The sequence below is a fragment of the Lagopus leucura genome, unplaced genomic scaffold (assembly GCF_019238085.1).
Source record: "Lagopus leucura isolate 7727_CA_CO unplaced genomic scaffold, USGS_WTPT01 Super-Scaffold_806, whole genome shotgun sequence".
Classification (NCBI taxonomy): Eukaryota; Metazoa; Chordata; class Aves; order Galliformes; family Phasianidae; genus Lagopus; species Lagopus leucura.
In genome coordinates this window covers 308,406-335,802 of record NW_024962260.1, presented here as the reverse complement: position 1 = coordinate 335,802, position 27,397 = coordinate 308,406, and the positions used below count along the sequence as shown (strand labels likewise).

General features: G+C 46.9%; 1 protein-coding gene across 1 annotated transcript in view; it reads right to left on the bottom strand.

Annotated features, from left to right (window-relative positions):
• Positions 1 to 27,390, bottom strand: part of BICDL1 (BICD family like cargo adaptor 1) — a gene marked incomplete at its 5' end in the record, with an annotated part of 46,141 nt that extends 18,751 nt beyond the window's left edge. Inside the window, 4 exons of the mRNA XM_042865626.1 lie at positions 160 to 171; positions 776 to 892; positions 22,554 to 22,769; positions 27,058 to 27,390. Coding sequence (XP_042721560.1) covers positions 160 to 171; positions 776 to 892; positions 22,554 to 22,769; positions 27,058 to 27,390 — 678 coding nt within the window. The remainder of the gene's footprint in view (positions 1 to 159; positions 172 to 775; positions 893 to 22,553; positions 22,770 to 27,057) is intronic.
• Positions 27,391 to 27,397: the final 7 nt, after the last annotated feature.

Sequence of the window (27,397 nt, the reverse complement as noted above, 5' to 3'; positions counted from 1 at the left end):
GATTCTGACTCCAACGTGGGCCCTGAGCCATGCAAATAGGGAAGACAGATCTGGAAAGCAAGAGATGGGAAGAAGTCGAGGTGAGGCATACATAACGACATGCATGCATGGTGATTGGGTGCACGTGTAGGCAAGCGCCCTCCAAGCCTCCATACTTACTTCAAGGACCTGCTGCTCCACACCGAGGGGAGGGGAAGAGAAGGCGAGGGACCAGCAGGGAGCAGGTGGGAGCAGGAAAGAAGAAATTGAGAGATTTTAGGAAAAGCTCTTCCAGATAGCTTAAAAAGTGGCAGGGTGGTAGGGTTGGACATCTTCTACCCCACTAGTTCCAGTGATTCTCATCAGGGAAGGGAAGTAAAAAATGCTATACATCCTGCTAATGTATCGTTCTACTTCCATGCATGACTGGCTCAGAGGTAGGGGAAGATCGTTGCTTTCTTTGCAAGCATGGGAAACAGCAAAAAGGACCCAAACCTTACAGATCTTCCCACCATGGCCTTAGAGGTTAAGCTGTACAGACAGAAGCCTGATGTGATTCAGCTCCATGGTGAAGGTCCTGGAAGATCCTTCCCATCCATTCATTTTGCAGACGTGCTTGTGGCTGAGGCAGTGCTTGACGTTGTCCTTTGCCAACCTGGCCAGCACAGCTACCAACCTTCTCCTCGCTCATCCCAAGCAGCTGGTTTTGTTCACCCAGCACAGAGGGGTTCGCCCTATGGCTTACAGCAGCCCTGAATGCTGTCTGAAGGAGCAAGGCCAAGCACAGGTGACTCACCTCAGCCTGGAGGCTCTCGAGCCGCACGATGTGTTGACTGCTGGAGGAGTTCTTCTCCCGAAAGTCCTCCCGGAGCGTGTGGACCTGCAGGGAGAGCTGCCGCTCCACCTCGGATGCCTGCAGGGAGACACCAGCTGCATTACCATGGGGGGTTGTCCCATGGCTGGAAAGCACGGATCACCTCCCGTGCAGCAGAAGGTCTGCAGACCTGCCTTTGTATGACTTCTGCACAAGACCTGTTTTGTTAGAAACTCTGAAGTTAGTTGAGTTTGGACCAGGGAAAATCTCTTTCTGGACAGGAACGAAGGAGAGCAGCCATTTAGATAGACCACACTAATTTTCCCTTGGGTAAACTTTCCCTTGGAGGACACAGCTCGTAAGTTTCTCTTGCTGCAAAACAGCATCCATCGTCCAACATCTCCCATCACCCATATGGAATTTAGTTTTCCTGAATACACCCAGTTGGGACTAAGGAAGAGACCAGGCACTGGGGGACCCGATGTCCCTATCTCCTAGGATACCCCATTATATTTATGCTTTGTAAACCTCCAAACATCTTCAGTGCAGATTTGAAACAAATGTCCTCTGCTTCTGATCCCTGGTTCCCATCAGGGCCAGACAGAGAAGCATCCGCTCCAAAAGACTGTCAGCTCTGGGCTTGGCCCTCTTTCCCATTTTGAAGGAGGGATGCCCTCGTTATGCAGGGTGCTTTGAGGACACCAGAAAGGCCATTCCTTACCTACAGGATGCAGACAGGCTGTATAAACGACGGCTTAGAACTTTACAACCCTGTGGACAGTTTTATTGCTGTTTTTCACATGGTGAGCACACTTGTTTAGGTTTGTAAGAGAACATAAGGTTTTTATGACAAATCCCTAATGAGATAGCACAAATGGATGGTTTTCTGTTTAATTAGCCTCCATTACACTTAGGCACAGACTTCTCCCCTGGCAGATTAACTGGAAGTGAATTAATCCCCTTCAAGACCCAGCATGCTCAATGGGAAATGCCATCAGCAGCCCCTGTGCCTCAGCCAAGGAAGTAAGACGGGTGGGAGGGATGGGGACAAGAAGAGAAAACCCCTATCAGTGTTAGCAGCTGTTTGGGAGTGCATTCTGGTGTCTGTCAAGATTTGACCAGCGGTGCTTGGCTGCTGGAGAGCTCAAGGCAGCAGCTCCACCAAAGGGTGCAACGATTTTGCTTCAAGAACTGCCAACCCGAGGAAGGAGCACACAGATCCAGCCTGAGCTGCTCATCAAAGCAACACTGCCCCTTCTAAGGATGGTCCCCGAATTTCTGCAGCATGGAGTCACATAATCCAAATCAGAAGCAAGAGACATTGGCTTCCAGAATGACAAATGGTTTCCAATAGTAAGAAATCATTTGCTTACCAGTTGGTTTTAGTTTTTAGTTCCCTTCCTATCCTGGATAAACATAAGCAGTCTTCTTGCTTTCTTTAAAGTCTCACACCAAAGGCCATTGCACACTCCCCCTCATTTGTTTATTTAATAAAGTTCCCTTGCACAGGCAGAGCACACAAAACACAATGTCTGCACAGCACTGTAGGAAGGGGTTGGCTGTTTTTCTTCCTTTAAGCAGCTATAGATCTCAAGGCATCCTGAGCCGCTATTAATTGGTGACACTAAAGGAGATGGATGAGTTGTGCTTTCTGTGAATGATTCACTTTGCATTTGTAGAGGCTGCTGGAACATCTTTGTGCTGAAATACTCCGGGGGGGCTATCAAGGATGAGAAAGCACCAGATGAGAGCACTGAAGGACTTTGCCTGTGAGATGCTGACCACACTCTCAACGAGCACAAGTGGTACGAGATGAGATGGCATGCCAGCACCCAACGGTTAATTGCAAAATGCCATCTATATGCCTGAACAATTCCAGGTGCAGACAGTACAAGCACACAGCATAGCAGTGAGAAAGAAGGGAATGTTAATGGCATCGTAAAACCTCTGGTAAGACAGTCTGTAGCTGCTGGTTCTGGTTCTGGTCCCTGTGCTCAGACTGGAGAAGGTGAAGGAAAGGGCTGCAAGGGTGATCCAGAATATGGCAAAGCTGTTATATGGAAGGAGACTTAAAGAGGATGGCTTGTTTCATCTCATGCCATGAGAGAGGGCTCCCTATAAATACATCGTGGATAAGCACACAGAAGGAAGTGCTATTAAAGCAGAAGCAGAATTTTGGCAGAAGAGCTGATGTGAATAAACTGGGTAAGAGTATATTGAGGCTGGGAATTGGAAGATTTCTAAGTTTCCAAGGAGCTGCAGTAAGATTCCTCTTCTTGCACAATTACAGTAAGAGGAATGGTAGCAAAAATGAATTTTGCAGTGGAGCTGGATCACTTCATCACCCAGAGTCTTTCAGAGGCCTGCCTATGACAGAAGGGAAATGAATTGACCTCAAAGGTCTTTTCCAGTTCTACAGTGCTTGCAGGACTGTAAGGTTTGTATTAACCACCTCTACATCATCATCTGGAATTTATCTACTTGCTGCTTAGCTTACACACACATCTTATTCCTGCAGCTGCAGCCCTCTGAAGGAAGAAAGGACTCCCCTGCTGCTAGTTAATGCAGACAGTGTTGTTGCCTCAGCCTACACCATTTGCACTCTATCTGGCACAGTAGAGAAAAGTAAAAATAATTCTTTAGCCTCATACAGTGCAAAATACTATCCTTGAGTAACAGTTTGACAGAAATAAACAGGAATGACCCCATCATGTCTTTCCTTACACAGGAGAATGAGGAAAAATCCTCATCTGCTTCTTCTAGGCAGTGAAATGGCTGATGCATGTGTATCACTTTTTGAGTTTTCATAGACAAGGCAAAGTCTGCTGAGCTGAGCTGAGGTCACACAACCCTCCCTACAGTGCTGCAGACTTTCACGCTACATTTGTTCCTGAGGTTATTAATACTGCTGCCAAATTACCCCTTCTAATTGATTAGAAAGTCGAGATTTTCACGTTAATTTGCATAGCACATAGGAAGCCACCTTGACAGCATCCAATATTCTGCAGGTTTTACGATGTATTTTCACATGGTTTCTGCATGGGTTATCACACTGTTGTCAGCATTTGCATGTTGTGCATGTTTGTTTTAAACCACGAGCTCACTATTGATTATTTCAGACATCAGTGTCATCAGGGGATGCAACCTTCTATCTACATTTTCCATTCACCGCTCAAATAAGCCATGGCTCTCATGTCTGTTGAACTGAAAAGATGTTCCTCTGTCTCAGCCAGGCTGGCTCTACTCTTACTATACAAGCTGTAGTGCTTTCTCTTCCCCATCAGTGCTTTCCTATACGATAAAGGCTACATCAGCTGCCCAAGGGGCAGTGGGTCACCATCCTGGAGCTGTTCCAGAGCCATGGAGATGTGGCATTGAGGGACGTGGGCAGTGGGCATGGTGGAGCAGGCTGGGTTTGGGCTGGGGGATCTGAGAGGTCTTTTCCAACCTCAGTGACTCTCTGAAAATAAATGTAAGTACGGTGGGTCACTCCTGTCAAGAGGGGCTCTGTAACATTTGGGATTGGCTGTGAGAAATGAACGCCTTGCTGGTCAGTTTCATTCAAAGAAAACCTTCTCTGGGGAGAATATTCGCTCCATAAATCTAACTTCATACAGAATATCTGGTTATAAGTCATGTCAGGAAGGAAAAGAGAATGCAAAGACAGAGCAGACTGTAACTGGGTAAAGAAATCAATGCTGCCATATGATTTGCTTCTACAAACAAGATGATTCCAATTTAACAAGGGATACTGAAGATTTACTTGCCTAAAATAGATAAGAGAAGCACTAATTAGTGCTAAATTCATAAACCCCAGAGAGCGTTACACCTTGCATTAATTTGCTCATCACTGAATTCAAGGGACTCCCTGCTCCCACTGTGGTACTGTTAACACTCCATAAAGCACAGGGCACATCCCACTAGTGAGAGCACACCTGCTGAGCTACTGCAGGTAGGATTTACTTCCTAGCACAGATTTCTTTCTGTTCAGGACCCATCTCAGCCCTCAGCTCACTCCCCAGTGACCTTGCTTCCCACCTGCAGCTCTTCCATTTAAGTGAGACCTATGAGGTGGCTGTAGTAGAGACACACAGCATCCAGCCAGCAGAGTCCTCATTGGCTCCTGACATGAAATCATACATTTTTGTGAAACTCTCAGCAGAATACAGAGCAGTTTCTCACTATTACCTTCTTTTTTCAGTGCAACTCAGGCAAACTACTCTTTATCTTGCATTTGGTACCTTTGCATCATGTACTTTCACACCCAGCTATCTGCAACACTCCTTACACCCCCAAGGGCTCCTCTTGTTATTCCTTCTTATTCTGAAGAGCCAATAAATCCCTATCTACTCAGACAGAAGGGTTTGATGCAGCATGCTGCCTGACCTCCACTGGTGGCTCATCAACTGCACAGACTGGCGTTGTAGAGTGCAGGACAGCCAGAGTGATCATGGCATCCTATGCTAACAGCAGATGCACAAAAGAGGAAACAAATAAGCATCTTTTAAGCACAAGATTCATCTGTCAATAAAGAAAAATAAAAAAAGGAATGAAAGATCTAAAGGATGAGGATTCTTAATTGCCAAAGTCAGGAGCTTGGTAAGCAAGAAGACCTGGAATTGCTCTTTTCCAAGCAACAAGCTCAGGAGAGGTTACTGATGGGAAATGTCTCTTGGCCGTAGCATTAAACCTACTTTATGAAACAGAGGAGGCAGCGGCATCTCATGTTAAAATCTGCACTTTTCACACAGTCACGGTATTTTGGGAATGAGATACTTTATAGCTTGCATGAAAGTGAAAACTCTTTGCTGCAAATCTGTCTTTTACTCTTCAGTTTTTCCCTTCTGTGGGACAAATAGGAAACGTTTGGCTTTGAAAACCTGAGTTTTAAAATTAAAAATGACAAGATTGAGAGTGGTTACCTCTTAGCACACTGCAGTGACACAAGGGGTTCTGGTGGGCAGCAAAGGGTTAATGCAGCATCAGCCCAGATGTCTCACACCTGAGCCACAAGGGCCAATAGGGGAGCTGGCCTATGGAAGTAGCTGGCCTGTTTCTGTGTGAGGGGTAGGGTTTGTGTTTCCCCTAGGAGATGAGAAGTTGTTGATAGAGTGTTAGATGTTCAGTTCTCAACCTGAAGCCCCTTTTGAAGGGGAAAACTGCCTGCATTGGCTGGTTTTGGTTGCTTCCTGTGTTTCATGTAGCTGGAAAGTTGGAAATGTTGCTGGAAATAGCTGCTGTTAACATCCAGGTAATACAATAATGTGCTTTTTTTTTTCTTTCTAAGGGTCCTTGAAAAATCCTTCTAATAGGGGAGTAAGCTCTTGCTGAATCACAAGCAAAGCAAGGAAGAGTGGGTAATTGAGGGTTTCCTGGCAATGCTGTTCTCTTATCCTTCCCTAAAAATCTGGTTGATTTAGAGAACTAGTTTGCAAGGTAAACATCTGAGCAGTTTTGGCAAAGAGCTCAGTGGAGTGAGTGTCAAATGGTGGCATTCATCTTGTTTGTCTGTGAGAACACAGACAACTGGCTGGCTGAAGCCAACAGCCATTATCTTAGGCTAAATCATCTTACAGGATTAGGAACTGCTGTTCACAGCAAAAGCAAAGAGCTGAGTGCCATATGGGGGTATTTCAGGCTGGGTGTAATAACTCTAGATTCATTGTTTGGGAGAAATAGCTTCACAAGTGGGTGCCTGTTGTATGCACGTTTTAGAAGGTGCTTAAACACAAGCCTCCCTTTTTTTTTTTTGTGGTTTATTCTTGACCTGAGCGCTTGGCTCTTATGGAGAGAAAAATAGAGTGTGTGGAAAAATGAGTCAGCCAGCTTCCTGTGGGAGGGACTGCTGGAGCCCGCTGCTTTCAATGCTGCAATAAATTAGTGCTGGAGATAACTCAGAGGACAAAGTGTGCCTGGAGGACACGCGATGCTAAGTAGTGCAAGAAGTGGCTCTTGTTCTCCGTATGCAAATTCTGTGGGAGATGAGGTGGCCCTGCACAGTGGCTCCCAGGGCTGATGCCTGTCACTGGGCTCAGGGTGGAAAGCTGGTTCCAGGGCTTGTTAATGGCAGCTCAGCTCCTGGGTGTCGAGAAGGAACACCAGCAGCTCTTCCAGCTCTGTGCTGATGATGCACGTGGCATTGAATCAAACATCTTTTGCTCTGCAGTTTAGTTATGCGCTTGTAGCTGGAAGCAGGGAGGCATATAGCTTCCATCAAGTCAATGATTCTACATCAGAACCGAGAGGAACCGTCAGGCTGGTTTCAGTGGAGCATAGCTCAGGTTCACTATTACAGCAGTGTTTGGGACCTTCAGGTTAGCAGAAGCACCCCCACTCCCCCAGGTCTGGTTCCAAAGTCTTGCCTTGATCTAACAAAGAGAATTGGCAATGTTTGAAAGTGGAATGGTCTGTGTTTTGCATCAATAAATGCAGTTGTCTGTTCTGCTTGGTAATTTCTAACGCTTTCTTTCCATAAGTTATTTTTCCCTTGCAAAAGCCGTATTTTTTTCATGATAGTGCATTTTGGCTATGCTATTTCTAATGTGGGGGTTTTAGTTCACAGTTCTCGAGCTCAATTTGACTCCTCAACTCAAACGATGGAAAATATTTCTTTCAGTAAACTTCTTGTGAGCAGTAAGCATGGGTCAGGTGGTAGCCTAATGAAATATGGCACGCCTGATTAGTTGATAAGCTGGAAAAATGAATATATAACAGTCACTAAAGCCATCTGGAAAGAAAAAATAGATGCTTATGATGGTGGAGGCAAAGATTGGTGTGTCATACACTGCTGCTCTTGAGAGGCTTTGTTGTCCTTCCTTGCAGCAAGAAGAAGCCAGGACTATGCATGAAGTGGGGGGGGTGTTGAAACTAGATGATCATTGTGGTCCTTTTCAACTCGGGCCATTCAATGCTCCTATGACAGCAAATCTCCATTCTTGAATTTAATTTATTTTAATGAAATTGTTTTAGTCTAAGGCTTCAGACCGGAGGTGTTCAAAAATCAATTGTGTGCCTAGGAGCAAGGCATGATAACTGAGCTCCTTGCAGTCTCTTACAATGGCTTTAAGCACTCTTCCTTTATTGCGAGGAAAATGAACTGTGTTCTGCTGAGGATATTTCATACGTGATGGCAAGTTAGCAGCAGGCATCAGGGAAGGAATGCTCACATGCTTTTAAAATCTTCACCTATGCACTCTCTTAAGCTTAGGATACATTCTTCTGGGATTTAGTGGTAACATACAAACTAAAAGCCTTCCAATGTATTTAGACCTGATGCTCAGACCTGCACTCACAAACACGATTGCATGGAAATAGCAAAGTCTGTTCCTGTAGTTGTGAAACCAGCGGGTGCCAAAACAAATATTGGAGTTAAATTCTAGGAGTTGGCTTAAAACCTTTTCATTTCTATGAGGAAGCTTTGAGACAAGAAGGGAGAAAACTTTCTAAAACAGATATGTATTTAAACTTGGATATGTTGACCTGGGAGTTAGATGTGGCAGCTAATGAAACATCTCCCAGTAACTTGTATTCACCTGTATCTCAAGAATAGCACCAAATGTGACATCCTGAGCAGTTTATCTCAAACCCCAGAGGAAGGGGAGTTAAAGAAATCTTTTTCCTTGTTCGGCTTGACTAAGGCAAGATAGAAGATGCTCTCTGCAGAATGCTTATTGTAGTTGATACAGTAGAACTTGTAGTTACTTTCTGTAGAAAAATAAGGAGAGCTGGAAAACTGTATATAAACTGTTAATATTAGCTAGCACGGAAGCCCCAGCTTCAGGCTATTACTTCCATAAAATTATTAGTTCATCAAAGCCTTCCCTTCACAAGGAGATGTTAGATAGGGCCCTGGGCAGCCTGGTCTGGTATTAGATATGGAGGTTGGTGGCCCTGCCTATAGCAGGGGGGTTGGAGCTTGGTGATCCTTGAGGTCCTTTCCAACCCAAGCCATTCTATGAGTCTGTTTTAATCACCAACAGCACCTGTCAGTCACAAATGAAAGGTGAGGGACACACAAAGGGACAGGCTTGTCAGAAAGCCTCCAAAAACCAAAACAACCCCATGTGGCAGCACATCACAACTATGGTGCTTAAGTAAAACCATCCCAATGTGTTTTGTTGAAGATAGTTCTGGAGCTGACAGGTAGCATCTCACTTCAAAAAAAAAAAAATATATATATATAATCTATTTCCTGGTCAACCAGTATTTGATTTGTCACTCTAAACATGACAAAATCATGCTGGATTTGTGCAGGCAAAAAGCTTTGGGAGATATCATGTAACTCAGCAATACTTCTTGCTGCCTTCAGCTATTCCTCAATTGCTGTCCTTTGCTGGCTCTTTAGAACATGAGGTCTTTGGAGCAGACTTCTAACACGAGGCAGACCTTGCTCTTGGTGATCACTGACAAAAGATAATTACCGTGTGTTAGTAATAGCATCTGAGCAGCCTGATCTGCTTAAGTAGAATACAGTCATGCACAAAGTGTGGGTCTGTGTGCAGTGAGTATATGCACGCTTCTCTGCTCCACTTTGCTCTGTCTCCACTAATGTGGCTCAGCTTATGACTCAGTGCAGCAGATGCTCCAGCACTGAAGTGCTTGTGTACCTTTTTGTGCAGTGCCACAGATGTAAGCACTGTAGGGACTGGGTCTTTGTTGTAGATCCTCAGGGCAGGGCCTTGACCTTCAGAGCACCTCGATAGCAATATGTATAGTGATTTATAGCATGAGCCAGAGCTGCTAAATTAAACCACAGCAGGTCTGTTCCAAGTCCAGGATAGAGTTTCTGAATAGCACCTGTAACTCAGCTCGAAAGCTGAGTGCATTTCTGAAAATGGGCAGATCCTGTGCACGTGTCAGCCTGGTCTCCTCTGAAGACCTTGCACAGGTATTGCTATTGCCAGAGACACTGGGCAATGTGAGAGTCCAGAAACAAGAATATGGATCTTTCCTTGGAGTCTTGTCCTCCCACAGTCTTGTTTTTATGAAGTTTTTGCATGAATTTCTTAAAATAACAGGTTTTGGCAAACACACAGGCGTTCTGGTACTTTAAGTCTTACAAGGAGCCAGGCTTGGTGGAAAAATATGTGGAGAAAATGCAGGCAGCAAACTTAGCTCCAAAAACAGGGTGAATGCAGCACATGCTGTGGGATGGTGTATAAAGTATACGTGCCAAATCATGGACATGCAGGAGAATGCATTATCAGTTCCAGTGACTGGAAAGAGCCTCTTTCTGTAACTCCATGTGAATGGGAGCCCACTGAAAAGGATAAAGGCTCTGTACTTGGCTGTGGGCCCCAAATTTGGCACGCACATACTCCTAGATTTGTACCCATAGCCAAAGTTTTTTCAAATGTAGGTCATGCTTCATTGAATCAAAAGCCCTTTTTTCCCTTGCAGTCTGAGCTGTTGCTCAGAGGTATCATTCCCAGTGTGGCTGCTGGCACTGAGGTTGCTGCTTTCTGACAACTGCCCTGATGCAGAAAAAACATCCTGGACTCAGGTGCTTGGTGGGCAGCAGGTGCCAGGGGGATGTGGGGCCAGGGGAGGCACACAGCCTGGGTGTCCATGCAGCTGAGCTGTAAGCTGCTCAGGTGTGGGGTTTTGTAGGCATGGCACAAGGGCTGAGATTGGGAATGCTGTGATAACAGGGGCTGTGAGAATTACAGCCTGTCCTCTCTGTCTGGTATTAAGATGTTTTCTCCTGGTGGCTAAAGGCATCCTTGGCAATGTTAGCATGGGCAGAGCAAGGACAGTTCTGGACTCCCCTCCTTCACCAATATCTTCCTTTGAACCTCAGTGCTGTGGTTCAGAGATGGAGTGGGAAATGTCCATGGGCCCCATTTGGGTTATAGAAGTGAGGTGGGAAATGCTGTCAGTTTCGGTGTTTTTTAAGCATCAGGATGGATGAGAGCATTTTGTACCACGTTTATGTACTTTGTGGCCCTAAACAGTAACAGAGGGCCCATTAAATTACCCCAAATAAAGCACAACTGAACTGGTGTGTCAGTGGTTGCTCTTTACCTTCCAAATCTCCCTGATAAGTTACTGAGTTGCTGGGAGTGGCTTCCTTCTGCAATCCTGAGTGTGCTTAGATTTCAACTGGAAATCAAAGCAGCCATTCTTTAATTGCTTTGCCTTCAAAGGAGGGTGAGGGCTGCTTTGCAGGAACACGTGGCTTATCCTGCATTAGAGTGCAGGCAGATCTGCTGCCCACTTTTTATGCTACTACAGCAGGATTCTAAACTGGGACCTATCCTAGCATCACTGCCTCTAAATGATTTAATTTCCCTTCCTCTTGCTGCCAGAAAGCAAGAATAATGTGATCAGTGACAGGAGATCATGGTATTTGGCTCCCAGCAAATACTTCACTCCTGCTGCTGCAGCTGGATTTCTTTGTGCACAAGCCTGTGGTAGCAATATTACATCTACTGACTTCTTGCTGCGTTGAGAAGTGTCTAAAATGGTGCTGCTTAAAATTTCTGCTGGAGCACAGGCATGCAGTTCAGTCAGAACCATTTAATCCTTCCTGTGCTAAACCACCTGCTTTAGGCTGCTGACCCCTCTCCCTGTCCAGCATGTGACAAGGTGTGTGCTGCAATGAGCAGATGGCTGGGGAGCAAACAGATCCACGGAAGCATGTAAGGAAATCATGTTGCATCATTGCTAAGGAGCTTGTGCCAAGACTTGGATTTTCTTATTCTGCCCACAGCGGCTTCCCCACCACCCCTTTCCTTGGCTGGTTTGTGACCTAACTCCTGGAACAGTCTTGGAGACCTTCCTCAGCTCTCCAGCTGATATCTGATGGATATCAGCCATGATACATCACATCAATGCAGCACTGTGCCACAGATCTGTGTGTTTAATTACAGCAATACACTGCAGCAGAAATTAAGAATATCTGGGTGATTTCTTCTTCTTTTTTTTTTTTTTGTCCTGTTGAATTGGAGCAGATGCTCCCAAGTTAAGGGATTATAAGAACTGAAAGGGACTGAAGGGAAAAAAAAATAAGTAGTTTAAACATGGCACTTGTGCACCACAGCCCCCAATGCCACCTATCACGTGGTGCTGCTCTGCTTCCTAAGCTAGGACACTGCTGTGGGATGGGTCTCATCTGCGTGTCATTAGCTCTGGCAGTCCAGGCAGCCTACCTGGAAACAAACAACTTCTTCCTCACTAGGCCCAAGTGTGTTTTGTTACCTGGACAAATGCTATGCATGCAGAAAACTGGTGGTGTTGGAATTGTGCCTCACTGAAGTGATGCTTTGGTTGTGTCCGCAAGCAGCTGGGTGAGGGTGCAGGCCTTAGCTGCTTGATGGGGCAGAAAGCTTTGATGCAGATGTCAGAGGACGCACCTGGATTTCAAACACTGACCTGAATTCAGGTTATTTTTCAGAAATTAATTGCTTTAAAAGCACTGCATAAGTTTAAGCTCTTGTGGGGGATTTGGAATTTCCCAGCGTGATCCTCGCTGGCATCCAGGAACAAAGGAGATAAAGATATTAGAGGCCAAGTTTTCAGCACAAGCCTTCTCTTAAGTGCTGGTTCAAAACACAGCTTTACTTGTCAGGCTGTGAGACACCACGTTTATCCACGTGTCTCAAACTGCTTTTCTGGAGGACAGAAGACATACTATCACTTAAAAAGCACCATATTAGTTTTCATCCTTACTCAGGTTTACTGAAAGGTTCTTGGATTTAACATTATTTATGGCAACACTTGAACGTTACCAGGAAAGAAGAGAGTCCTGCCAGGTCTCCTCACAGAGCAGGAATTTACACAGGGGTTATCAGGCTCACTGAGGCTAATCCCTGCTGGCATTATACATCATCTGACAGTTGCCAAGGAGACAAGAATAATCTCAGCGAGACAAGATATGCAAGAAGGGTATTTATGGCCGTTTGCCTAACGATGCTGGTGGAATGCACCAAAAAGCGATTCTTTGAATGCCTCTAAGTATCACCACCTCTGTGCTAAATATGGGAGCCGTGCTGCTGCAAAAGCACAGGCTTTCCCTATGATATTAAAGCAGCAGCTTGGCCTTCAGGTTTCCAACTCATCCTGCAAAAGTCTCGTCTGCTGTCACATGAAGGGGCGGATGGGAGCTGCTGAGATGGCTGCCCAGCTGTCTGCGCCCCGCAGCCTTGGCAGGCCGTATGTACAAACAAGTCATTATGGGCTGCAATGCTGACACAGGCTTAATGAAAGCCATCCACTTCACGTGTTTGAAACACTAGCAGGTGCCTCTTGCAAATGTCTTGTATGGCAGACAGCATGAGGGGAAGGGAGAGTGGAAAGCAGTGCATGTATATATACAGGCAAAGAAGTGTGTATTCTGGCAGTGGCCAGAGTGTCCTTAGGGTGAACCCAGTGAGGCCAGCTGGCAGAGGATGGGGATGCTAACTAACATCATGTGCTGCTTGATATGTGGATCTGAACGGGCATTTTGCTCAGGCTGGGCCGTTTGCCCTGACCTGGAGTTGGCTTATATCTCTGCTTAGAGAGACTTAAGAGAAGCAGGAAAACTCATGTCTTCATTCAAACAAGCTCACGCTGTTAGGAAAGGCTCCTGCATTGCATGTTTCACATAGCAAGACATTTTCTCAGTTGTGTGCTCTCTGGCAGTGAGAAAGGGCTGATGGAGGACCTGGAGCACTAAAACTGCCACTGTCCCACACAGGGCAAACCTTCCCTCCCCTGTGCTGAGACAAAACAGTGACCTGTAACAAAGGAGTGAGGGCTGCCTGTCTCCTTCCTTCCTTTCACAAGTTGAGCTTTTTGGCCTGATACTGTCTCTTAACGGAGAATTATGGAGGATAGGGAGGAGGGGAGAAAAAATGAAGTTTCCCAGGTTTTCAATGCCTTGATGCTAGTGGTTTCCTTAGAAGGAAGGAACCACTAAGAGGCAGCCCTCAGCTGATGCACTGTGTGTCGTGGTGCCAGAGTTAATCTCCGTAAGTAGCTCTGAGCTGCTGGGTTGGATAATGCCTAGAATGGAGGAGACCTCTCTACTTGAAGTAAATCAATCTGCTAATCCTCTGTGGGTGGGTTTTGAGTTGTTTTAGGTCATGCAAATCAGTGGTGGCCATCCCAGATGTTTCTGCACAGGCACCCATTCAGAGTAGGGGGTGGCCGACAGGTCTCAAGGTGTCTACGTTTACTTAGCTTTAGAAGCATCAGGGATATGCAATTGCCTCTGGTGGGGAGAAAATGATGTTCCCAAGTGTGCATCATTGCCCTCCACCTCCCTGTGGAGTGAACTCATTCCTCCATACTACCAAAGCAAGCCAAGTGAGCCTGAGCAGGTTAAATAGTGGCTTTCTGGGCTGCCTGCTTGCCTGCAGTTCTGCAGGATGAGGATGTGCACACAGCCCCAGTGCTCCAGGGACAGAATGGCCCCAGGAAGAGGAGATATTACTGAAATCATCAATTTCATGCACTTTTGCCTTGAGCTTTTAAAGCTTTGAATATTTACCAGTTGTTGAAGAAGCATGCTCTCCAGTGCTAAGGTGGAAAGGGAAAAGTCAGCACCACGCTTAAGAAGAATTTGTACTCAAAGTGAAATACAACATTCAGTAAAGCCTAGGGAAATAAATCTCTCTGGATCAGAGGCAAAAACTACAGAAATCATTTGAGTTAGCAAATCCCCATGCAGCTTTGCAGCCGATCAATGGACGCTATTTGAAAAACGATCACATAATTCAGAAGAGATGGTAGATTTTGGCAAAACACCATCATTTGAGACCTTCTCATTTGGCATCATCTGTGCATAATTCTGCTGGAAAGCACAGCTCCCCTAGCAGCTGAATCTGCTCGAGATCTCATGTTCAAGCAAAGGTTGGAACCTCTCTGAATCCTTCCCTGTTTGCATTTGTTTTGACCCCCCACCCCCACCCCCAAGTTGCTTTGTGCCCACACAGAGTAAAAACACACGTGTGTTCCAAAGCTGTAGAGATGGTGTGTTGTTTGTGTGTGCTCCCTGGGGCCTTTTTCCTTCAATATTCACTAACAGCAGGATGATCTGACCTCACGTTACTGAGAGGCTTCTTTGCATGAAAGATCAGTTGATACCAGTTGTACTCTCACCTCTGGGAAGCTTCTTGCTCCCATCTGTTCTGGAATTGCCCAGCTGCATGGCATGTCTCCATTGCATTGTGGCCTCTATTAGAAGCTACCAAGAATCTCACTGATCCTCTGTATGTGCTCAAAATAAGCAGGATTTTGCTAAATGCAATTCTGAACAAAGCACTTGATGAAGCTCTAGGCTGTTTTGCAAGGGGCCTCTATGATTTCATGGCTAATCAGAGCACCTAACACAGCTTGCAGACCTCCCTTCTGAGCTGCCTACCAAATTACATTTAGAAAAAAGCAATCCTACTTAAAAGAAAAAAGGAATTTAAAGACTTTCATTATAATGCGTGCAAAGTTTATAACCTGGAATGGCTCTTGAAAGACCAAATGTTTAATTGTTTTTTCTTGGGTAGAGATGTGCTAAGCCTTCAATTATGTTTAGCTCTGGTTCTAGCTAGTAATGCAGTGGCTGGATGCAAACACCTTCTGTGTCCTACTTTCTAGAATATCCTGGAGGAAGTGTTTACAGCAAGTGTGAATAAGCAGAAATATTCCTACAAAATCTTTTCTTCCCACATCTCCTTACCTCTCAGCTACTGCATAATGAAGCAGCTCCTGTAAACATCAAGACCTGGACCCAAACAGAATAGCCACTTGAAATTTTTAGTACAGTGCAACAGGGGAATGAAGGGTTCATTCAGATTTTTTATTTCCGTGTCATATTATGACGGTGGATAGTGATAGGGCAAGGGGGAATGGATTTAAACTGAGACAGAGGAGGTTTAGGTTGGATATGAGGAGGAAGTTTTTCACCACCCCAGAGGGTGGTGAGGCACTGGAACAGGTTGCCCAAGGAGGCTGTGGATGCCCCATCCCTGCAGGCATTGAGGGCCAGGCTGGATGTGGCTCTGGGCAGCCTGGTTGTTGACCCTGCACATAGCAGGGGGTTGGAACTGGATGATCACTGTGGTCCTTTTCAACCCAGGCCATTCTATGGTTCTATGATCGTTTATCAAGTTCAATTTCAATTCCACGTTGGATTCCTGCTTTCAGGTACTCACGGCTCAGTGATGCTGCCCATCTGCCAAGGCACAAAGCCTTGCAGAAAGCCTTGAGGTCTGCTCCAGAACTACTTGCTAGAGGTGAAGGCAGAATGTGAGCTGGGCTTGGCTGGAGTACAAGGAAGAACAGCGTACAGCCGATTACCAGGTGATAAACAGTTGTACATAGGTGTTACCTAGATGGTGCTCTGGACACTCATTCCAGCTGATGAACTGCCCATGGTGTGAGGATGGGATGGCTGAGCTCTGGAACTGCTCCATGGGGCCAGTGTTTGTGACTCCACCTGGGCACCACCAGCCTCCAAGATGGGAGATGGGCTGTGACAAACAACCAGTCCTGTTGCACCGTGCCTCCCAGAGCAGGGCTCACTGGAGGGTGGATGCACACAGTGCCCAGCCCTGGCAGTCACTCTGATTAGAGTAGCAGCTAGAAAATCTCCCTGTGAGTGGCATGGACAACAGGCTGCTTTGGGCCAGGAGATCTCCAGAGTGATTTTTTTAATTTTTATTTTAAATGAAGAGCAGTGAGCAGGAGAGGAAATAAGGGGATGAAATGGTGATGCCAGGGACACATCCTGGCAGCGAGCCGAGCCCGCAGCCCCCACCACTCACTGCCTTGGACGTCACCAATGCGTTTCCCTGCGTGTCCTCTGACTGTCACAGCATCACAAGCAGCAGAATCACACCCAGTCGCCGTGGCAACATCACCTGCTGTGATGTGGTGTGCTGTTGCCTAGCAGCAAGCAAAGGGTCCCTGCAGATGGTGGGGTGCAGGTCCCCTGTCCTGGGGCTCCATCCAGCCTGTGGGTGGATGAATGCTCTCCCTTTTCCCCATGAACAGGGATTTGTGCAGTTCTGCCTTTCCCCATAATGTGTTTTTAACCTCAGTGATTTTTAACTCTTTCCCTCCAGAGGACTTTGTGCTGTGGTTCGCTAGCAGTGCGTGCCCTTGTTTCATTCTGTGTACATCCAGAAGAATGGATAGAAATCCATTCTGCCACTGCTTGCTAGTAACCTAAGGACACAGGGAAAAGAAACTGCTTGAAATGGATAGGTGCAAAACCTCTGAGCAGCCTCTGGGAGTGCCTGTTCCCCTGCCTGCTCCTCTTCCCTTAGTGTTTGTTACAGTTGTGCCCTGCTGGTTCCCAAAGCTCTGGGTGCCCTGAAATGGGGTTAATGGGTGCTGCAGGGTTGGCAAGGCGTTCACTGGGGGGGTTGAACTTTTCCTTCTGCCTGGCTCCCTTCACCCAGATGGATGGAACCCCACTGAGCAGTGACCTCGAGATGTCTTCTTGCCTTCTAGGGCACTGATTTGTTTCACTGTAGGACTTTGCAGGAGAGAACATGCAGCTGCAGTCACGTCCTATATTTACAGCTTGAGCATAGAAAGCCTCGGCGCTCCAGTCCTGATGTGGCACGAAGCTGAATTATTAACAAGTGCTTTCTGCTAGGGGAGAAGTAGCTGGTAAGAGGAAGCCATTCCTGCCTGTGCAGTAATCAGTATTCAGCAGGTGATGGGGATCTGGTTACGTGCTGCTGGGGTTTGGTGATGCTCCAGAGGGGGCAGGCAGGCGCAGGTGCCTCGTGTGGTCAGTGGGAGGTTTGCTGCTTTCAGTGGCTGGCCCTGGTTTGTGCAGTCACTCCATTCTGTTGAATTTACACTGTCCAGAGGCGAAGCAGACCAAGGTTTGCTATGCAGGGCTCTTCACACCATCCTCGTTTCTGAAGTTTGTTTAGTGAACGTTTAACTTTATATTTTGCCATGACAGTCTTACAAAGAATTCAGTGTAGTGACTGATTCACACCTTGAAATGTCACAGTAACTCTTCTTCAGCTTTGCACCACTTGGGGCTCTATCTAAAAAATAAAGCCCCCAAAGCAGTGCTTGGCTTGAGCCTGATTTGCTTCCATGCTAAGCATGGAGATTCACAATGTGCCCTGCTGTGCTATCACAGACAACAGACATAAGGCAGCTTGCATTAAGCATCCGTACATTAGAAATGAGTAATTAAAGACAAGCCAGCTCATAGGGTAATGGCTGCACATCTCTGGCATGGAAAAAGCACCAAATCTTGCCCAACACACTTGTTCAGTCACTGACAACAGGCCATTGTTTTTTCTAAGTGTGTTGTTGACCACCGGAGGAGATATTTAAAGCACAAGTGATTTGCAAAGTATGGTACCACATATTCAGTTCATTCTTGAATCATAGAATGGCCTGGGTTGAAAAGGACCACAGTGATCATCCAGTTCCAACCCCCTGCTGTGTGCAGGTCACCAACCAGCAGCCCAGGCTGCCCAGAGCCACATCCAGCCTGGCCTTGAATGCCTGCAGGGATGGGGCATCCACAGCCTCCTTGGACAACCTGTTCCAGTGCCTCACCATGTTTGTTTCAGATCTAAGTCAAGAAGTGCCTGTTGGTCCTCCAGAGCTGCATGCTGCAGCACAAAGTAGGAAATGGAACTCCTTCCCTTGAAATATCACTGAAAGGAGGTTTTGTGGCCAGCAAATGCAAAGTCCTTTGGAGACTTTGAGGGCTGGCTGGTCGCTGCCTTTCTTTATCAAAGGGACTGACTGAAACCTCATTCTTTGTAGCAGTGTGTTGGCACTAGATGCTGAGGGAATATAAGAAGTTGGTGATTGAGGGTCCCTCTGAGGGATGCTGCAGTGCTCCTCTCTAAACAAAGAGCTATTTCAGCAGTGCAAGATGACACTTTGCTTCCTGCCACTGAAAAGGAACTTTCATTGCAAAAACTACCTGAGCTCGATGTCGTGAGATTACTGCCTTGTACTCGGTGTACCAGAAAAGAAACCCAACAGAACTAGGAAGGATGCATCCTTGCCCAAGTTGCAGCAAATAGCTCCAGGAGCCCAGAGCTGGTAGCAGGAAATGTGTGGGAATGCCATCTGGTAAAGCTCCTTAGAAACAGTGTGAAAGTCTTTTTTTTTTTTCATTCACTTCCTGACAAAGTAGTAATATGTTGCCTCAATATAGGCAAAGGTTGCTGTTGCTATTTATATTAGTAGCTCCTGGAAGCCCTGAGGTGGGAACAGCACTCTTGCTGTGGTTGCTGCTGTGGGTGCATGTAAGAGGAAGGCTTTCACTACGTGGCTCCCCATCTCCATTCTCCCCCTTTACTTTATGACTTAAAAGGATAAGGATTTTATTTATTTCTTCCAAATGGGGAACTGAAACAGATGGGAGAGACTGGAGAAGTTGGATACAAAACAATTTCCAAGCCATGGCTTTCTTGGTGGAGCTGTGCTTTGCCTCCTTTACTCTGAGTGTCGATGGTGAGCTGTATGTACCTTGGTGTGTGTGCTCTGCAGCTCTCCCAGGTGAAAATCAGCATCTTGCTCTGCTATGCTGAAGCAGGGGGAGGGAAATCCAATCATGCAGAAGGGATTGCAATCATCACATAGAAAATTAAAAAATAAGGTTACTGTGAAGATCTTAAACTTGATCTTCGGCATCTGAGTCGTGTCTTTCACTACGAGCTCCCAGCCTTACCTCATTTCCATATTGTTCAATGATGTTAGAATCTGGCTGGTATCTCTGTTCAGTGTGGTTCTTTGCTTCTAACAGAAGGCTGTATTGCAAGAAGAGGCAAAGTTCCTTATAGCTACTTACTGTTATTAGGTATGTAAAGTTTTCTCCTGTATCATCATCTCATCTGAAGACCTCAAGTCATTTTACAGACCTCATTGTAGCCTCTTGGCAACTCTAAGGCAAGACAGTTATCCCCAGTTCTAGAGACTGCAACAGTCTCTAAATTCCCAATGCTGAGTTTTCCTTGCCAGTCTGTGCCAGCATCAAGAATGGATTTTCCAGTCCCATGCTTTAATTGCAAGTCAGAGCTTTCTAGGTCCCTTTGCTATCTGTGTGTGGGAGTGTGTGCTCAATTGGTTAGCATTTGTGTCAGGTTCATACTGGAAAAAAGCATGTGGTTGAGTTGGCCCTTCATCTCTGGGAAAGGTAGCATGAATTAAAAAAAAGAACTAAGGCTTAATTAGTAAAAGAGTATGACAGCAGGAAGGAGGAGGGCTAGGAGTTAGAGGATGCTGCCTGGCTCTAAGGTAGAAGGGGTAGAAGCTTGGAACCCCCCAAAGAAGCAAGCTGGACGATGAGGGCTGGTAGGTTGTGAGGCTGAGACCATTACTTGATGTACAGAGCCTGGTGCCTTTCCCAGGGAGATGCTCAAGTACTGTGAAACTGGGCCATGAGGTGTTAATTGCTAATCTGTAGAAATTAAATTTTAAAGAGCCAGTGTCTGTTTAGCATAGAATGACTCATATCAGAGAGCAACATTTCTTTGCCCTCCTGTGAATGAAACCTCCAGTAGGGGACTCAGTGACAGATGGGGGTAGAGCTGAGGCTCTGAATGAAGCTTTAATTGCCTTATCACTGATTTTTCTCAGTGTACTCCTCCCAGACAGAGCATTGTGACAAAAAATGCAGAGCTGGGGACACAGAGGCTATCAGAAGCTGTAACTGCCCACCTTTGCAGGATTTTTTCTCTGCTGGTGATCAATCCGTTTGTGATCTCTAGAGAGACCCCAGCCTATGGCAATACAACTGTAGGCAAGTGTGTCTGTGTAGCTGCATCTGTTTATTGCACTAACGGGCCAGAATGATGCGGGTGACCAGGGCTTAGGCACTACTGCTGCCTCAAACTGCATACAAAACCACTTCAGAGCAAGAGAACTAGAAATTCTGAACTGCAAACATGGCGTAACAAGTATGCAGTAATCAAGGGCTGAGATATTTAAAAGCCTCAACCAAAGCCTTGGCTGAGCAACAAACCACTCCTGACCTGGCTTTGGTTTGCTTACATTCTCATGACTCTAGGAAAGCTGTTTGCACACCTACCATGTCCTCAGCTATATCTGAGTTACTGGCAAGTCTTCACCAGGTGACAAAGCCATTGAGCAGTGAATCTTGGCCAGGAAGCCACAGCAAGAGTAAGCTGCTTCCTCTGCTCGTCTGAGCATCGCAGAACATCTGGTCCCCTACACAAAGCTGGGGGCAGGGGGGGGCTGAAGCAGCGAGGTTAGTGCCAAGGAACCATTTTTTTTCCTGAGATGGGATAATTCTGAAGTGGGAGGATTATTTCTGGCAGTAATTGGGAGTGGAGGGAACAAAACCCATGTATTGACACTGCTGGTAGACCTAACTTGCTGGGTTCTTTGCGCAAGGCTTTACTGAGCAGCTGGGCTGTGAGAGGCTCCTGCAGCACAAGTGTTAACTGAGGATAATCCCATCCAGTTTAAAGCCCAAAGCAAGCTGTTTGGTTTTCCTTTCCTACCTTCTAGACTGTCCTCATTACCTACTTACACTGGGACCACGACAGATCTGGTATCTCCTAGCCAGCAAAGCAAATCATGCATTCACAGGAAATCCCTGAGGGCCACCAAATCTAATGACAGCCAAATCTTTGGCCTTAGGTGATAAATCTGACATTACATAGGAAATCTGCAAGGGCTTGGATAGAACCTCTTATCTGCATTGTATGTGAGATGCTCTGCCCAGAGAAGAGGTAGGAGATCCTCTCTACTCATCTGTTACACCTGGGAGATACTGTTTTAAAAACAGTGGTAAATTTAGCAGCTCTCCTAAGCTAAGGAAGGGTGTTTTATTCCTATTTTTTTTTTTCAACACCAATTAATCTACAGACTAAGTGACTTCCTTAGCACTTAACAGGAAAACCTGTAGCACAATGAGGAATGATTTTTCTTTTTTCAACTTCCAGTATAAAATATTTTACTGAAGACCTCTTCCAGAGGCACAGGAAAACAGCACACCCAGATTGAGCAAGGACAAGTGAAAAGGCCTTTATTCTTGGCCCATTTCAGTCTTCTGTCCTAGTGTTGCAACTGAACTATTGACCCAACCCCTTAAACCATATCTTAACCAGCCCCGGAGACCTACCTCTGAGTGAACCTGGTCTGAAATACACTCTTACCCTTAAGTGGATCTCTTCAGCACGAGTTTTGGTGCACGTTTTTGTTCTATTCTATTTTGGGGATGTGCAACTGGTGAGGAAATGCTTTCCTCTGCTGGAGTAACAGGGTTCCCGAGCAGTTAAGATTATGATCTGTACTGTCCAGTGGGAAGAAGAAGACAAGATTCTTAATTCTAGAAGACAGGTCAGCATCTAGGGGAGGAGGCAGCAACTGTTAAGTCTTTTGCTGTCAGGATGAAACCTGTGCTGGAAAGAGTCGGTCAATTAGGCTGATTTGCAGCAGCCTTACTCCAAATCCTCTTTCACTCAGAGGCTGAGCTCTGCTGAAACATGCCATCCCAAGGAACTTCAGTAGGTTCTCAGACATTTACACATCACAAAATTATTTTCAGGGACAAACCATTGTGGAACAGCATGGTGCATTCAGTTTAATAGCTTTACAGTCAATGGACATTGACTATAAATGGGGGTCAGCAAAGAGCCTTTCAGCTCTCTGGCCCTGCCCCAGATGTGCTTTTTTCTTGCATTTCATGTTTGCTCAGCCTATTCGTAAACGAAGACCAGATTTGCCAAATCAGATCGAGATACAAAGAGCTGAGAAAGGTACCTGTGTGTTAAATGACCACAACCCACACAGCACCACGTTTATGCCAACGCTCACTCACCCTGCTGAGCTGGTCCAGGAGTCTTTGGTTCTGTTCAGAGAGTTCCTGGACAGCCCGTGTCTTCTCACGGTCGGCTTCCCGCAGGTGAACCTGCTGCCTCTCCAGCTCATCCTGCAGCTGCTTCACATCGCTTTCCAGTTCAGACACCCTTCCTTCCCATTCTCCTTCCTTGTTCTCAAACCGCCTCCTCAGTTCGTGCTTCTCTTGTTCCAGGTGCTATAGGTAACAGGGAGGGGGAGAAGAGGTTAGGGAGGGAGGAAAAAAGTGAGAGCTGCCTCCTCCTGTGCTCCTTCATGCTCAGCACCGAGTGCTTCGGTGCAGGAAGGAGAATGGTAGTAGAGCACGGTGGTGCATGGAGGTGGCAGTCCCACCCATGTCAGGGCAGGTCACAGCACTAAGCTTGCTTCTTGTTTCCAGCAGTTGGCCTCTCCTTGGCCTCTCTGCATCAGCACATTGAATTTTTACTGAAAGAACTGCCAAATGAGTAATGCAGGCTGCATGGCAATAGGTGGAAAATATAGGTCAGGCAGGCCAATCGATGGGCAGAGCCCAGCTAATTCCAGAGCAGGAATTATTATTAATTTCAGTGGGCAGTGGCAGAATTCTTTTAAAAGTTGCCTTTATAGTAAAAATTACACAAATTGTACCTTTAGTGCTGATGAGGAAGCTAGATGAGGCATCTTTCTTGTCATATGGGTCTTATGAACAACAGTTGAATCATCTATCCATTTGCTCCTTCTATTCCTGACCTAATTAGTTGCCTGGTGATTTGATAGTCCACAGTAACTCCATTGTTTGATGCAGTCCCCTCTGGGGTGGCAGTGGAGGCACTGAAGTAGTTTCTCTAGATGTGACATGTGCACATTCCGGGCTGCAAATCTTTCAGAAACGACTCTCAGTTCTGGAAACTGCTCTGCTTAGGACTGGTTGCAAAACAAGGGGCAGCGTGAATCTGGTGGAACTTTCAGATGCCTTACAGGCTCAGTTAAATGAGGGCTTGACTGATACAGAGCTGCAAATTAGGTCAAAATAGATTTGTTGTGCCCGTTTGAAAGAATCTCTGCTCTGAAAATCTGAGCTCGGATTTCCCTTGGTGCCTGACACCACGTGTGTGCTTGTAGAGCAGTCGCAGACTGGGACGTGGCCGCGTCCTGAGATCAGAAGGGAAACCTGAAGAGCAGGAGCCCTCTCCTTGCTGTTTGTTTTCTGTCCCCCACAATAACCTGCTGCTACTCTCTACTGGATTCGCAGCCTTTTAGGAACATGTCTCAGCAAAGAACAGAAAGCCACTGGGCCCAGCACCGGCAGCATTTTTCCCAGGTTATCATCCCCCAGTGAGCAATCCCCTATGACGCTTATGTTAGGAAGGGAAAATAAACCTGCTAGGAGGGAAAGAAAATTGCACTGCATTTGTGTGAAGTGCCTTTTTATTGCTTGTTAGGAACACAGGCTGTGAGGTGGCTGTTTCCCCTGGGTGCCTAGTGCTGATGACACACAGCTTGCCTAGCAGGGTCTTTGTCACCTTCCTGGGCAGCAGTGAATGTCAGAGCTCTGCACTTCCCCAGCAGCCTCTGGCCTGTGTTATCACTAACATTTCACCCCTCTTGCTCTGCAGAAGATGCTGTATTGTCTCCTTGATTTTATCCCTAAATCTTCTATGCACTCTTCAGCACAATGTAGCAATGCCCTGCTTGCAACCCTCCCAAATCCTTCTGCAAATCCAGGACTTTCTGGAAAACCCTCAGATGCAAGGGGTAAAAACAAAGCCAAGTGTTTTCCTGTGTTGCCAGATGCTGAAGGAATGAGTACCCCTTGCAAATACTCAGCATTACAATCATCATTTTGAATGCACTAAGTGGGAGATCCTAATGCAAGGCCCGTGACAACTAAGGGTGGCTGGAGCAGCCACAATTCCGCTTTCAGCAGCGCACTAAAAACGCTGTATTTCACAGCTCTGCCTCTCTCACTGCTAGGCAACGTTGAGAAAGATCCAGGTCCTTCTCTAAATGGAAGGTGAAACTTCAGCCTGCCGAGGAGCAGCAGTGCAGCTGAAGTTCCTTAGCACACACAGACATCCCACGTGTGATTTAGAAGCCACCAACGAGCCTCGCTGGTCATTTACAAACCACTTCGATGCCTTGGTGCAAAGGAAAACCCGTGCCACGCATAGTGTCCTGCTCCTGCACTCATAGAACCATAGATCCACCAAGGTTGGAGAAGACCTCCAAGATCATCCAATCTGCCTACCACCAATATAAGCCCACTAAACCATGTCCTTTAGCACCACATCTAAGCATTTCTTCAACACCTCCAGGGACAGAGACCCCTGGGCAGCCCATTCCAGTGCCTGACTGCTCTTTTGGAGAAGATATTTTTCCTAACATTCAGCCTCAAAAAGCTGAGATGAGACAAACATCTCTGTACCAACAGAACAAGATATGAAATGCCTCAACCACTTGAGGAGGATAAAACTGGGATCAAAGATCAGTTTATTACAGTTGTATGTTTAGACATGAACTCAAATTCAGAGTTTTAATTGAAATCAGAGGAGGGGCGGGTTGTGGGAACGCTGAGCTTCAGTGCCACACCTGCAAAACCAGAACGTATTTGGCCAGCAGCAGCTGTCTCTGCCCTATGTGTGCATTGCCCCAGGTAACAAAGCTGACCTAGGAACAAGAGATGTTTCTCACCAGTGTGGTGACAACACTGCAAAACCAGTCTTGAGGCAAAGCATCAGAAGAGCAGCACGTTGGCTGCTGGGAAATGGAGAGGTTCCCATAACAAACTTGGGGGGGGGAAATCTCTCCTCTTGAATGCTGCTCATACATCACTATGGCAGTGCAGCTGTCACCAAGGATTTCATTTGGGACTTTGCTTCTGGTCATCAGAGAGCTCTCAGTGTAGGGAAGGAGGTTAAGGGATGTGAGTCCTTCCTTCCCATTCCTCCAAGAAGGAAAAGCTTACCGTGAAATTCACTTCAGTGGCAACAACAAGAAGTTAGCTTTTAATCTAAACAAGGATTGCAATGTTGTAGAATATTGCTGTTCAGGTTTGTGTGGGTCAAGGATCACAGATTCAGATCTGATAAACCCAGCAGACAAAAAATCCCTTAAGCAGGGAACTTCTATCAGCTGCATCACCTGAAAAACCAGAACCTGTCATTCAACTGGAAAGTTGGAGCAATAGCAATGGGATGAAAAATGCAAACAATTGGCAGAATTTCTCATCCTTTCCTTCACCTCCTAAATGGATCCATAAAAGCGGAAGCAAACATTTGGGGAATGTTACTTAAGCACTGTAAAGCCTGAGTTTTTTCTCCTTTCCTTTTCACCTTTACATTCTGCAGATAGTTGTGTCTGAGACCCCCAAACTCACAAAGGGGCAGCCCAGGAAGTGCCTCACGTTGTGCATTTCTCTTGGATGATAGGAAAGGTTTTACTCCAACTCATGGGGAATCCACGTCAGCACAATGCCACAGACGTCTGCTCTTGCTTAAAGACCAACCCGAAAACATTCACTCCAGCAAATCGTCACAGTGTGAGAAATTGTGGTCTGACAAACAGCGCTGCTAAGTCACAATTTGGGCAAATGTCACCTTCAGTACTGCTTCTAACCGAACAGCAAAGAGAAAGGGAGCAGCTACAGTGAAGTGCTGAGTTTAAACAACAGGGAGGAATTTCTCCTTTTGGGAAGAAAGAGGTCTGAGAACAAAGGCTGTGCAGTAATGTCATGAATCTGACAGTACTCGAGGGGTGTAAATCCGTGAGGAATGAACACAGGAATATGTAGGAATGCACAAAGAATTGGCCTAGGGCCGTTACTTGAAATTTGGGTGTTAACCGAGCATTGTTCAGACTCTCCAGGAAGGTGAGAAGCTGTGTTGCAACTAGGAGCTCTGCTGCTCGCTCAGAGAAGGAACATTGCAAGAATATCTCTAAAACGAAGATAGTTGTACACTGTCGTGTGAGAGAGTTGTTCTGAAGGAAGCTGCCTACACGACTCTTATTCTTTGTAATAACTCCATCTCAACCTTAAAAACCAATGCATAGCTCAACCCACCGGGCCCCCGGCAAACGGCTCTCAGATACCTGTAGGTATTTTTCAGAGCAACCAGCAAGCAGAAACCTATCAGCGGGGCTTATCTCTTGCCACGCTAATGCCTCAGCTGCAACAGCTTCAGCAGAAAGGTTCCAAACGCCCCGTGCCTCGGTATCAATGTAACTTACGAGGCATTTCTGCACGGTGCGCGTCTCCCCACCCGGCTGGGACGTGGGGCAGAGCGGCAACCCGGGGCCTCCCGAACGAGGCTCGCAGCCCCTCCTCGGGCCCGCACGGCAGCCGGGGAGCGGGGACGGCAGCACCCCAGGCCTAGGAGGGGAGTTCCGACCCTTTCTTCTCTATCGCGGCCGCGCTCGGGTTGATCGGGGAAGGGAAGCGGACCCGGGGCTCCCGGGGAAAGCGGCCCCGTGCGGGGGCCCTGCGGAGCGCTGCGGGCCGGCCTCACCTCCAGCTTGTCGGTGAGCTCCTTGTGCATCCTCTCGTACTGGCGGCTCATGTCCTGGTTGCGCTCGAGCAGCGCCTTGCCCAGCCGCGCCGCCAGCACCAGGTCCTTCTCCTTCTGCCGGATCAGCGACAGCAGCTCGGGGTCGCGGGCGGCGGCGGCGGGCGGCGGTTCCGGCGGTTCCCCGGCGGCGGCCAGCAGCGCCAGCTCCTCCTCCAGGGCCAGCTCCAGGGCGGCGGCCCCGGCGGCGGCGGCGGCGGCGGCGGGCGGCTCCATGCCGCCGGCGCTGTCCGCCTCCGCCGGTGCTGACCCGGCGGCGGGCAGGCGCGGGCACGGCGCCGAC